Source organism: Balaenoptera ricei, chromosome 3 (assembly GCF_028023285.1).
Source record: "Balaenoptera ricei isolate mBalRic1 chromosome 3, mBalRic1.hap2, whole genome shotgun sequence".
NCBI lineage: Eukaryota > Metazoa > Chordata > Mammalia > Artiodactyla > Balaenopteridae > Balaenoptera > Balaenoptera ricei.
Genome location: NC_082641.1, coordinates 125,307,684 through 125,321,025, shown reverse-complemented (window position 1 = coordinate 125,321,025; position 13,342 = coordinate 125,307,684). Strand labels below are relative to the sequence as shown.

At 36.9% G+C, this 13,342-nt stretch overlaps 1 protein-coding gene across 1 annotated transcript in view; it reads right to left on the bottom strand.

The window, feature by feature from the left end:
• SPINK5 (serine peptidase inhibitor Kazal type 5) overlaps nucleotides 1–13,342 on the bottom strand; it is an 80,220-nt gene that overhangs the window by 13,933 nt on the left and 52,945 nt on the right. Inside the window, 12 exon segments of the mRNA XM_059919546.1 lie at nucleotides 343–442; nucleotides 1,296–1,423; nucleotides 1,533–1,594; nucleotides 1,597–1,612; nucleotides 2,307–2,379; nucleotides 3,174–3,301; nucleotides 5,417–5,495; nucleotides 5,649–5,776; nucleotides 6,679–6,751; nucleotides 9,807–9,934; nucleotides 11,404–11,500; nucleotides 13,074–13,201. Coding sequence (XP_059775529.1) covers nucleotides 343–442; nucleotides 1,296–1,423; nucleotides 1,533–1,594; nucleotides 1,597–1,612; nucleotides 2,307–2,379; nucleotides 3,174–3,301; nucleotides 5,417–5,495; nucleotides 5,649–5,776; nucleotides 6,679–6,751; nucleotides 9,807–9,934; nucleotides 11,404–11,500; nucleotides 13,074–13,201 — 1,140 coding nt within the window.

The following is a 13,342-nucleotide window of genomic DNA, read 5'->3' as shown; positions in this document are numbered from 1 at the left end:
AATTAAAGAATTGAGGCTCCTAACTGCTTATCTGACTGCATGTGCCAGAAGTCACATTCATTATACACCCACTTTTTAAAATTTCAAAAATGTATTAAATTCGCTTGGAACAGGGCTAATAATCTCAAAGAGCACAGCATAATGCACCAGTGAGTAATCTCAGAACTCTTTACTAAGCATGAACTCTATTTAATCCTTGAAAGTACTTGAGGCTGTACTGAATCAGTCCTTCCTAGACCTTTACATGGAATGAGGTTTATAGAGGGCAAATGTCAACAGGCCCCCCCCCCAGAATAAGCAAATTAAGTTAATGAGTAACTTTTTAGAAATAGTAATTCTTACCAGAGAAGAAATGGAGGAATCTGGGCTGTCTTCCTCTTCAGAAGATCTAACGTGGGATGGCTTTTCTCGAATTCTTGTCCTTTCCAAAGCTTCTTTTTGACTAGAGAAGAAGACAAGTATTTTAAATTTACATCCACAAAGACTAGCTCCTATAACTTCCAGTGGGAAGTTAAACATTTCTAATAAAATATGATGGAACCACAGAACATTGAATGAGAGAGTGACCAGGATGACATGTTAAGAAAAGTATACAGCTGGGAGCTGGCTTAACACTCCCATTGCTTAATAGATGTGTGACCTTGGTTAAGTTGTTTAAATTCCTTGAACTTAGATTTCCTAGAACATAAAAAGAGGATAGTATTGGTAATTCCTACCTCAAGGAACATACTATGAGGAGCTAAAAAAATAAATATTATTATTATTGTGTTCATAGTGTTTTTTCACAACCATCATCATCACCATCATTATCATCATCTATCATGTCCATTGGTCCCCAAAGATGGTTGTTCATCAGAATAACCTAGAGACCCTTTCTAAAAAACAAATTCCTTAGCCTTGGAGAGTCTGAATTAATATATTTTGAGGTACAAAAATCTGTGTGTGTGTGTGTGTGTGTGTGTGTGTGTGTGTGTTTAAGACTTCTCTGTTGAGTCTGATCTAGTTGTAGAACAAATATTTGGAATAATTTCTTGTAACTAGGATCCTGAGCGTTGAAAACATTTTTTAAGCTACACAGCTAGTAAATATCATGGTTAGAACTTATGTTGGGATTTCCTGTCTTCAAATCCACGTGTTCTTTCTCCTGTACCAGGTGTTCTCAACTTAAGAGCCTTGCATCTAAAGACTTGGTTTAAGGTCCACATGGATTCATGAGCACAAGTGTATTTAATCAACAGTCTCTAAAAATGCAGTTCCCCCACTAGCTGAAGGGGTCACAGGATCCTCTTACTCACAGGATAATTCTGCACATGCAGCACTTGCTTTTATATAACTTTCCATCAGTACCACGCACAGGGTCATTCTCTCGAGTACGCATGAGCTCGTCATTCCTCACATACTCCCGAAAGTTACAGCACTCATCCTAGAAAATGAGAAAGGGGAAGTGGGCATGGTTTTTTCCCTTCTTGGATTGGTGGTTTTCTCAAACTTGGTTTTAGGAAGTCCTCTCTTGGCTCTAGTCTCAAACTCACTACACTTATCCCGGCAATGGAGGCCAAGATACGCCCAGACTGTCTAAACTTTCCATCCTCCGAACCTCTCTGCACTGGTCCTGGAAATGTAAGGAAACACAAAACAACACTTGATAGACCTCCTCATCTCCCTTGCCCTTTCCATCAATCCTTCCTTTCCCCCATTTTCCACATGAGATATACTCTTGACCAAAGGACAATCCCACAGGAATCTAACTCTACAAATGTGATTATCACGGTTAAAGGACTGATTGAAGATGTCTTCTTTGTGATCTTGAAAAGCAAATAGAAAAGGCAGCATCATGCATACATGCTGTTGATTCACTGTTGCTCAGAAAACCATCTGGAGAAAACAGGGAAAAGACAACAAGGAGAGACACTAAAGGGGAGACTTTGAGACTAGTTTATTTGACCTGAATTGTTAAAGTCAACGTCAACAAGCGACATGAAGCCTCATTTCACATTTAAAGTGTCAGACATAAGCATGCGGATGAGGTGGTAAAGAATTTTACCCACTATCTTTCAATCCACATTTCTCCCAAACAGGAGAGACTAAAGCAATAATTGATACATACTGCAGGAGAGTTCTCTATAAAATTGAGAAAAACATTAAACCTCAAAGCCAGAAGATAAATCTTATAACCCAAAGTGACAATATTGATAAAAATCAATTTTCTTTGAAGCAGAAGATTAGCAACTTTATTATCCAAAAAGTGGAGAAGAATCTGAGGATGAAGATGAAAATAGTTATTTTTGTGTTTTTTAAGAAATAACCTTTACATCATTTGAGGGCTTGACACTTGATTTTTCTTCTTTATTCTTTTCTCTTTCACTAGCTTCTTGCTCACTGCAGAATTAAAAAAAAAAGATAGGGTAGTTTTTCCAGAGTTATTATTGAATTTTTTTAACCAAGTATTTCTCCAATTCTAAACATTAGAATATCTAACACTGTTTTCTCATATCTAAAAAATATCTAAGATAGTTTTTTAACTAATGAGGTCTGATCGTTGGAATTTTCATAATACATTTGTGACAATGCTATCAACTTTCATAAATCCAGTTACTATACCATCATCCAGAATGATATAAATCTAAAAGGCCATTACTTTTCTTCCTTAATAGGATGTATTTATGACTCTCATAGAGAGAGTTGCTTCATTTCCCTTTTTATTTTGTTATTGAATTATAATGAAACTCTCCTGTATTGATTGTTCTTTACATAGTTATCATGCTTTAAAGTTTATAAACATTTAAAAAATATTATCTCCTTGAATCACTACAAAAACTATATTGTGTAGTTATTCTTCTCTTTATGTGCAGGAGGAACCGAGGCTCTGCAAAGTGAACTGGCCTGCTCCATGGTACTTATCCGATATACTTCCTCTTTGAAGGTCAATGATGTTGGCATGATACAACAAGGTATTCTCCTATCCCAGATGCCCCAGGTATGATTATGCTCATAATAATCAAAATATAAATTTCTTATGGAAGTGCTTTGGAAACTTACTGTCCTCTTCTAAAATGAGGAGCTATTATTATATTTTTAATGTGTGATGCTAAGCGCCTTAAGTTTTAAATTAAGAGGAACTATTTTCTGACCGTCACAACATATCAAACTGATCCATAAACCTCTTCACTTACAAGATGCTCTGACACATAGCACACTTGTTGATGTGCATCTTGCCATATGGATCTTGAACCGGGTCGATTTTTCTGTTGCAGATAAGCTTTCCGTCTCTCACCATGTTCCAGAATTCACGACACTGATCCTGCCAATGGGAACAAAAAAAAAAAAGATGTTATTATGATAGTCTGATCTTTATAACTGAAAACATGATTGATTGGTTATATGTAAACTGGTAACGCTTGAGGCGGAAAATAAAAATCTAGAGAAAATAAAATTTTAGAGATGGAAAGTGTTTTAAAGGCACTGTATTCAATATCTGCTTAAGAAGTTTGAATCCTCTCCATAACAGCCCTCTCAAATAATTGACTGCCCCAGTGGAATTTCACTGCCACCTAAAGCAGCCCATGCCATTTTTATACAGTATGCATTAGGCTAAACCCTAAACCTGTCTTCCTGCACCTCTACTCATTACTCCACACATAAAAAGCCCCGGAATGCACTGAAAGATGCTCTTTTGGCAAGACATATAAAGTTTTAGCTTTGTTCCTCAAGAACAAAAAATTTTTTAAATTGTTTCATCAAATCTGTATTATATTCCAGGCACTTTGTTGTGTGCTCTAATGGATTTCCTTTGGTTGTCATTAAAAAACCTATAAGATAAACACTCATTATGCCCATTTTACAGATAAGAAAAATAAGGCTCAGAGAGATTAAGTAATTAAAATCAGTGTTGGAACTGTGGTCAGAAACCTGCTAACAACCAGGCTATACTTCTTGCCTTCTTTGCCTTTACAGGGCAGAGAATAAGACTCCTAATACATCTATAAGAACATGAAGCTGCCTTTTTCACTCATTAACAAATAAGAACCTTAAAAAGAAGGCAATGGAATGGGCCCACAGGATTTGACCTCTGCTGAAATTTTTGGACATCCATAGAAGTTTGTCTTAAACTTTTTTTAAGCCCAAGGAGCCATAGTAGAGATATGGGAAGATTACCTTAAAAAATACTGCCAGTAACCTAGATTGAAGTTATCCTTCTTACTTTCAATTGTGGTACCCATGAACAACTCCAGACCTACTTTTATCTGTAGCATTTTAACAATTCTCTGGAATTGAATACCTCATCAACATGAAATGTCTCATAGCCATCATTTTTAAAAGTTACTAGAATATATTTTCCTCCTTCCGGTACCCAATATACCACATACATCTATGTTTATGATAGCACCCATCTGCCTGTGTTGCAGCCTTTGCTCTTTGGGTGCAAATCTCTGGCTCTTCTATTTGTTATCTTTGTGTAGTTAACTCCTCTGAGTTTTTCTCAACTGTAAAATTGGAACAATACCATCTACTGCATAAATTTGGGGCAGGTTTAAATATGATGGTGCATGTGCTTTGTAAAGCTTATTTTACTTTGCATATGTAGATAAGACCATAGTTTTCTTTTTACCACATGCACAAAAAGTATCTGGATATTTTCTATACATACATATATACAGAGTATTTCTTCTTGTTTGAAATTCCTAAAATAGATATTTTAAAACTTGAAAAAAAATGATCAATATTAGAAATAGAATAGATGTCCAGTAGAGATCATTTGAAGTTGTACAATAAAGTCTTTTCTCAAAGCCATTCATCTACCAAAATGCATAATTCCCAACATATTTTTCAAAAATGAACATTACTATTAATGTTTCATTTTGTGTAGTCAGTATAGAACTAATGGAAAGTTGCCTCATTAATGGGAAAACTTTCCTGGGGAAATTTCACTATTTCACTTTTCTAATTGAAGTCCATAGATGGATTAGAAGAGATTGTGCTGTGTCATATCCTATGTGCTGCTGTTGTAAAGCACTGAACCTTATTTTTAAAACCCCAAATTGAATACAAGATGGCACTAGAATGCCAAGTCAAGAATTTATAATCTGGAGCTCCAAGCTTTTGATACTTTTTTTTCTTGTTTGTAATTTTGGCATCTATTTGCTTAATTGTTTTAAAACTTCAGAAAAACAAATCCACTTGATAATAACAATAATTTGACAGCACGTTCCTGCAAATGTGTGGTAATTGCATCAGAGTTGCTCTTAGGGCATTGAATTCCATGCTGTTTCTTTGAAGTTCTGGCCATGTCTTTCTTGTTTATCATTATATCCACAACGACTGGGACAGAGTAGGCATTCCATAAGTATTTGTTGAATGAATCAGTCTTGCAACCAATCATCCAAATTTAAGTATAAGCACATCTAACATATATTACCTCTTTTCCATTGTTCTTTTCGGCTGTGTTTCTCACGTAGACCTGCGCTTTCGTTTTTCTTTCGGCTGCTTCCCTTCCCCTTGAAGAAAAAAATGAGAAGAAACGTTTCAACTAAAGTGAACAAACACCTCAGGTGTGCTTTAAAAATAACCGTCATTTTCTCAGGCTGATGAGAAATGATTATTTCCTTTAAGACTCACAATTAAAGGCCCATTTTTGAAAAATAACTCACAGTTTTTCCTTACACATAGCACACTTGTTGCTATATGTCTTGCCATCTGGACCCTGGACAGGGTCACTTTCTCGGGTGCAAGTAAGTTGTCCATTTTTCATTTGACTTCTAAACTCATCACATATATCCTGAAAAGAAGGAAAGATTAAATTGGAAATGGCTATTTTCACATAGTATATGACTGAGCTTGAAAACTGGAAGATTTTGACTCAGGAGTTGGGCAACCACTTAACCTTGCTGTGGGAGGCTCTACAACGGACCACAAAGGTGTCCAAGTTATAATTCCTGGAACCTGAAAATATGTAGCCTCACATGGCAAGCAGGAATTAAAGTTGAAGATGGAATTCAGGTTGCTAACCAGGTGACCTTAGAATGGAGAGATTATCCTGGATTATCTGGGTGGGCCCAGTGTAATCACAAAGATTCCTATGAGTGAAATAGGAAGGCAGGAAAATCAGTGTCAGAATGATGCAGCTTAAAAAAAAAATCAACTGGCTTCTGCTGATTTTAAAGATGGCCACAAGCCAAGGAATGCAGGCACTTCTAGAAATTTTTAAAAAAGGCAAAGAAATAGATCTTCCCCAGAACCTCCAAAAAGGAAAGCAGCCCTACTGACACCTTGGCTGTAACACAGTGAGACCCATTTAGGATTTCTGAACTCCAGAAATGTATGATGATGAATTTGGGTTGCTTTACCACTGTTGGTAGTAATTTGTTACAACAGCCGAACCTCATTTTCCCCATCTATAAAATGAGGTTGAAAAAAACTTAGTTGACCAGGCTATGGAGATACTTAAATAAACTACTATTTATAAAACTGTTTTATAAAGTGTTAGACCGAAAGATTTCCATTTGCTGTTAAATTTCTACACTGAAAAAGTTATCAGGGATATTCCCATTAATGATGACTTCTGATGTTCTAAGGGCAATATCTTGACTGGCAACATTGACACCCTCTTTCCACATTTTTGATAGTTAAGTAACGACTTACAGAAAGACCATTCTTGCCAAAACCTAGTTAATGATTCACCTTTCCTAATGCTGATTCATTCCCATTTGATCTGTAGCCAGAAGTCTTATTTTTTTCCTCTGCTTCTCTTTGCCTGGAGAAGAAAAGAGTCAGTAGTCATCTTGCAGACACATACTCAGATTTGGAAGGGGCCTTAGAGTTTATGTATACTAAACCACCTCCTTCACAGAGAACCTCTCTGCACCTCTCACAGATGGACGGTGACTTTGGTTATTAAAAAGCTCCCTCATTACAAGGTAGATATTCTAGGCAGATCAAGTCAAGTTAATCTCAGAGTTTCCTTTATTTGTATCCAAATTAATCTGCCTATAGCTTTCATCCTTTAATCTTACTTCACATTCTCAGGAAAACACAGAGCAAGCCTGCTGAATCCATTACCTCTTCCTGATATTAATCCTTTAGATATCTAAAGGCAAGTTTCAGGTCTCCAAGTCTGGCTTCCTCAGTTCTTTCACCTTTTTATCATAAGTTGTGGTTTTAATTCCTTACCAATTCACCATTCTTATTCCTCCATTTGTAGGTCAATCTATTATAGTACCATTTCAATTCATTATAATATCATTGGAGCCCAAGATAGAAAGAAGACAAGTGATATAGGAAGTACCTTAGGATCATGGTTTTTTGGGTTTTTTTTTTTAACCTTTCACCTTTCTGATAAAATATTTATGCCAGTGGTTCCTAAGTTTTCATGTACATTAAGAATCACCTATGAGATTTTAAAAATCAGATTCACTGTCAATCCCAACAATTTTACTGACAAGATCTACATTGGGATTCAGTAACCTGATTTTTAACAAGCAAGCCAGGTGATTCTGATGCAGTTGGCGCAAGATACAAATACTGCAGAACTCTAGTACACGTATTTCTCCTTCAAAGTTTCATTTGGCTTTATGCTTAAAAGAAACATGTATGAATGTATATAACAAGAATATGTGTGTGTGTGTGTGTATTTTAGGGAGCTCCCTTTTCATATATAAGAAATAGGGAAGTGGTAGTAAATGTATCCTGAAAATTCAAACAAATATAAAGTCATGAAATTTTAATCAAATACTAGGAAAAAGAGACCACCTATAATGATTCAGTCTGGTGGAATTCAATTTACAATCACAGCTCTGCTCAAAAATCTCCAGTGGCTTCTGATCACACATAGAATAAAATCCAATGTCCTCCTCTTGGCCTAAAAAAGCCTTATATGATCTTTCCAAATTAATTTCTGCAATTTTCCACGCAGTAATCTTGAGACATAATGACCTCCTCTCTCTTTCCTGAGCTTGAGAATTTCATATATATCTTCAGAAACTTGCATTGGCTCCTGCTCTGCCTGAAACTTTCTTCCTTCAGATGGCCAGCTGGCTCATTTCACTCCCTTTTTCAGGTCTCCCTTACCTGTCAGACTTTCCCCAAACACCATAAAGTAGCACCTCCAATCCCTTTCTGTTGCCTTACTCTGCTTTATTTATCTTATCAACACCTGGTCTTGTTATGTAGCTTTTTACTTCTTTGTTTATAATCTGTCTTTCCTATATTATAGTTCCATATGGCAGGAATTTTGTCTTGTTCACTTGAAGAGCACCTGTCCGTGAAGAGTGCCTATTATATAGTAGGCAGTCAAAAACCATTTATTGTCAGATGAATGGGTTCCAAAGATTGTAAAATTATTCGATTTATGTTGTTAAATACTTTGTTATGTTGTTAAATATTTTGTTACCTGGAGTACCAGGTAAGTATCTTATAACACAGATGACATGGATTGTATCAGCAAAGTTTTATCTTAATAATTGTTTGCATCTGAGAATCATCATTTGTTCCTTCACAAAATTACCCACTATTAATATGTGATGCAGAAAGAAACAGTCATATGTGAAGAGCTATCTCAATTATGTACATCATACCTACAAAGTATGAGGTGTGCAAAGGGGCAACATAGGGTAGCGTAAGAGATCATAATAGTCATTATTTTATTGCTATTAATGGTGACACCTGTTATTTGCTGAACACTAATGACAGTGCTAATAGTGACCATTCACATTTTTTGTGCACCTACTTTGTGCTAGGCACTGTGCTAAGAGTTTTACATAGTTTTTCTCATTTAACTTTCAAAAGAAACATCATGTGGCTACTATGATTATGGCTGCCCCACCCCCACTGTAAATGTGAGCAGATTAAAGCCTAGGGAAGTGAAATAACCTGTCCAAGAACACGGAGCTGAAATAACCATATGATGCTAATACCCTAGCACTGCCCCATTCTGCCACCCTGCTTCTATTAAAGAATTTTATAACATGGAATAAATACTAGGCTGGTATTCAGAAGAACTGGATTCTAGTTTCAGCTCTGAAGCCACTCCCCCATGAGACCTTGTACTTAAAAAAAAAAAATTCAGTTTTTCTCATCTGTAAAATGCAGCATTTGGAATAACTAGATTTTATCACATGGCCTATAGTACCACAATCACAAGACTGTGATTTTTTTTCAAGGAGAAAAAAAATGTGTGTGGAGAAGCATTAAGTGCTTATTAAATGCATATCAATTAAATACCATAATTAATAGCACTGAGATATATGCATCAAATTTTAGAGCTATAAGTACCCATCAAGGTTACCTAGAAAACTACCTCAATATACAGATGGGACCAATAGTGGTTATGTTACTTGCTGCAATAACACAAATCAAGAGTGGCTGAGTTGGATCATTAAGCACTCCAATCAGTACCATTCACCAAAAGAAAATAAATAGAAGGAACAAACCCTGGATTGTGCAATAAATGTGTCCCATACATATGACAAGAAGCAACCCTCTTAAACTATGTTGGTTAACTATTCCAAATGACCATTGCAAACCCTCCTTAGGATTTAGGCATGAGGTATTCTAAAGAGCAATTATCTACCATGATGACACTTACAGTTCACAGAATTATGATAGAAAATAGAGTAGGAATCAGCCACTGATTAGCTGCCCTTACTAGGGCTCATTGTTCCTTAGGGGATGCAAGAGAAAGAGATAATATTTGAGAATTAACAAAAAGGGTAGTTTTCACGAAAGGAGCTATAGGCAAATGAGAAATAACCATTAATTCAGGAGGAATATGTGGCTATCTTTTAGACATGCAGGTTGAGAAAATTACTTACAGTTTCTCTTTACACATGGTACACTTATTGTTGTATGGTTTGCCATTTTCATCGCGTACAGGATCACGCTCCCGAGTACAGCTGAGTTTTCCATTTTTCATTTGTTCCCAATACTCAGCACATTGGTCCTGAAAGGGAAGAAGAGAGCAGGCCTCTTGGATGACTTGGTCTGTTGTATTGTTATTAAGTTTGTTAAATAATTTGAGTAAGAAGTTCTTGTCTATGTCCTCTTATAAGGCATGCAATTTCTAGGATTGCTGTCTACCGAAGAGGAGGGGCTGGAATCATCCATATTCTAAGACATCAGTTGTCATGGGTAATGTTGCTTTTAAGGTTCTACAAAGGGAAATTATAAAGCTGGTTGGGACTTAATCGCACAAATCAAGGGTAAGCAAACTGTAGCCTACGGGACTAATCTGTCCTGCTGTCTGTTCTTACATATGACGTTTTATATATAAAACTTGAAACACACCCTCACTCATTCATTTAAATATTATTTATGGCTGCTTTCCCACAACAGTGGCTATTCAACAGAGTTGAATAGTTGCAACAGAGACCGTGTGACCCGCAATGCCTAAAATATTTGCTATCTGGCCTTTTACAGGAAAAAAAAAAAATTTGCTGACCTCTGATGTAGATAGAAGGGAGAAAGAAGTGCTGGGAGAAAGCACAGAATCATGCAAAATGCCAAGGAAGACAGGCTTGAGCAAATTATGAAGATAGAAAAAGGGTCTTAACAAGTCTATCATTTGAGAGTGAGAACTCAGCTTCCTACAGGAGAAAATATGGAAAAACAGAAAAGCCAAAATTTATCAAAGGCAGATATTGGGGCCTGTGTCAGATCTGGAGGCAAAGAGATGGTCTTGATATCCCCAGGTCATAAGAATAGAAATAAGGTGGCTGTGATCTCAGGCAGCTGTGTTCACATGCCTGAGGAGTGGGCTTACATGCAACATTGTCATGCTGACACTTAAAAAAGAAGTCTCAGGAAATGTGCTAAACACTTGCCTAAATTATTTTATTGTATCCCTATAAGAGTACTGCTAAGTAAGAGAGACTAGAGTTGAGAGAGATGAAGTGATTTATTCAGTGCTTTGCAAGTCCAAGTGGCATGGGTAGGATGATACCTCAAACTACCTGACTCGAAAACCTGTGCTCTTTCACCATATTATCCTGCCTGGGAACAATAGAAAATATACCTCCAAAAAGCGGCTCCATTCAGGGAAAGAGAGAATAATGAAAGGAAATGAAGAGCACGTGATGCTGATGTGGAACATCTCCACATTTATACCACTTACTCTCCTAGGATCATTTATTGGCCTGAAAGCTAGATGATATACAGAGGAGTCAAGAGACTGGGATCTGGTATTCATGTTAATTATTTCCAAGTTTAAAGAAGTCAAAGTGAGCCCTAGAGAAACTAAAAATTGCTCAGATATTACTCTACAGTCTTAAGGGGAAAATCCCCTGTCCTTCCAAGGATGCTTTCCAACTCAGCACTACATACATTCGTAGCCTTTGACCATAGGGTCTGCCGGGGTCCCAGTGCCATTGAGTTGAGCCCACTCTGGTTGTGGAAATTAGAGGCTGCTCTCACCTGAGCTTTCCCTTTTGCGAAATGTTTGGAACCATGCTCTGCAGTGTTTCTCTGATGTTTCTTTTCTTTTCTCTTTCTTTCTTCATCTTCTTTCTGGCTGGAAATTGGAAAGTGGGAGGTAGGGAATAATAGATTACAGAGAGTGGAATGCATTTCTGTGAGTTTCTCATCATATGACCAAATTAGATTTGTATGGAATTCACCAGCATTTATTGAACACCTATTACACTGCAGGCCCTCTTCTTTGAAAATATCAATAGAAAGATGAATTATGTCGCATCCTTTTGCCTGGAAGAGCTCTCATTGCAGGAGAAGAAAACCAGCGTTTACATAACCTCAAGCAAGACTAGGTGAGCAATTAATTAGCATTTTGTAAATGCTCATGTGCACCTCCAGCTGGATTTCTCTCAAATACCTCATGTTCAAAAGGTCCCAAAATAATTATCTTCTCTGCCAAATGTGTTCTTCCTCCTGGATTCTCTTTCACAAAGAACAAAACATTGGAGCCATCCCTAACTGCTCCCTCTCCTTCAGCTCACATAGCTGTTGCCACAGGACACCGGTTTCACTCTCACAGTGTCTCCTGTGTTGACCCACTCACCTTCTATTCTTGCTCCCTTGCTCTAGTTACCTCTCACTGGATTACTGTAATCCCCTACTACCACCAGCGGTATTCTGAATTTTAGTCCCTTCCTCTTTTCTCCTTTTTACTGCTGACATATGAATCTTCCAAAAGGAACCATATTTACGCCACTTACTCTCCAAGCTGAAAAATTTTAGCAGCTTGCCACTGTATATAGAATTGACTTCAAAATCCATGATCTGGCATTCAAAGTTGGTGAAGTGGGTAAGCTCTAACTAAACTAAAATGACTTGCTCTCTTTATGTACATACTACAGTTTCTTTAATTTTAGATTTTATCTGTGCTGTTGCTTCTTCCTCTCATTCCTTCCCATACTGTTCACATATGATCCAAATTACCAGATCTAGTTCTATTCTTCCTTAAAACTTTCTGTTAATGCTCCCTTTCCTAAACTACCATAGCACATTGTATATATCATTTTTCATTTGGCAAGTCCTCCTTTGTGTTATATTAATTTATGCCCATGTCTAAACCTTACTGAACTATATGATTTTTGGTAATACTCTTTCATTCAACTTTGTATAACCAACCGTTATACACATTATACATTGTAGATGTTCAGCAAATGACTATTAATGACAAATATTTTAGGTGTACTTCCAAACTTTGTGTAAAGCTATTTTTAATTTCCTAAAAGTGAGATTTTTTTTTTCAAAAATGCAGGTAGAGGCATTAGATTGATAGTAAAATCTGTGTATGTTCTTCCCGATGGGGATTACAAAATAATCCAGAAAAGGGATCCACCTGACAGCAAAGGACTTAGGATTTTATCAAGAAAGATGGTGTGATCATTGTGAGGTGCTACCCCAGAACTAATGGAGAATGTAGTGTAATAACTTAGTCATCTATTGCCTATTTCTAGAATTGTGAATCTTAGCCTCTGTAAAGATTCACCTCAAAATGCTTTACAGATCATCATTTGTCACTTTTACATGTAAGGAAAGGACAAACACAATCTATATTATCTTCCCAGCTCTTTGCCTCCCGGCTCTGCCACCCACAGCATGGGCTTCATCTGTGCACTCACAGGACTTCTTTGCACATGGAGCACTTGTTGCCATGGGTCTTGCCATCTGGGCCACGCACAGGATCATTTTCTCGAGTGCAGAAAAGACTTCCATTTTTCAGAAGGCTCCGAAATTCACTGCATGTATCCTAAAAGGAGGAGAAAAGGCAAGAGCTTGGGTATTTTCTTGGAAATTACTTTGTTGGGTCCCTACTAAGTGCTTCCTGGAAAAAAAAAAAGAAAATGACCTATGAATGTTTCTTTCTGGCAGTTGTTTTGTTCAATTCCTA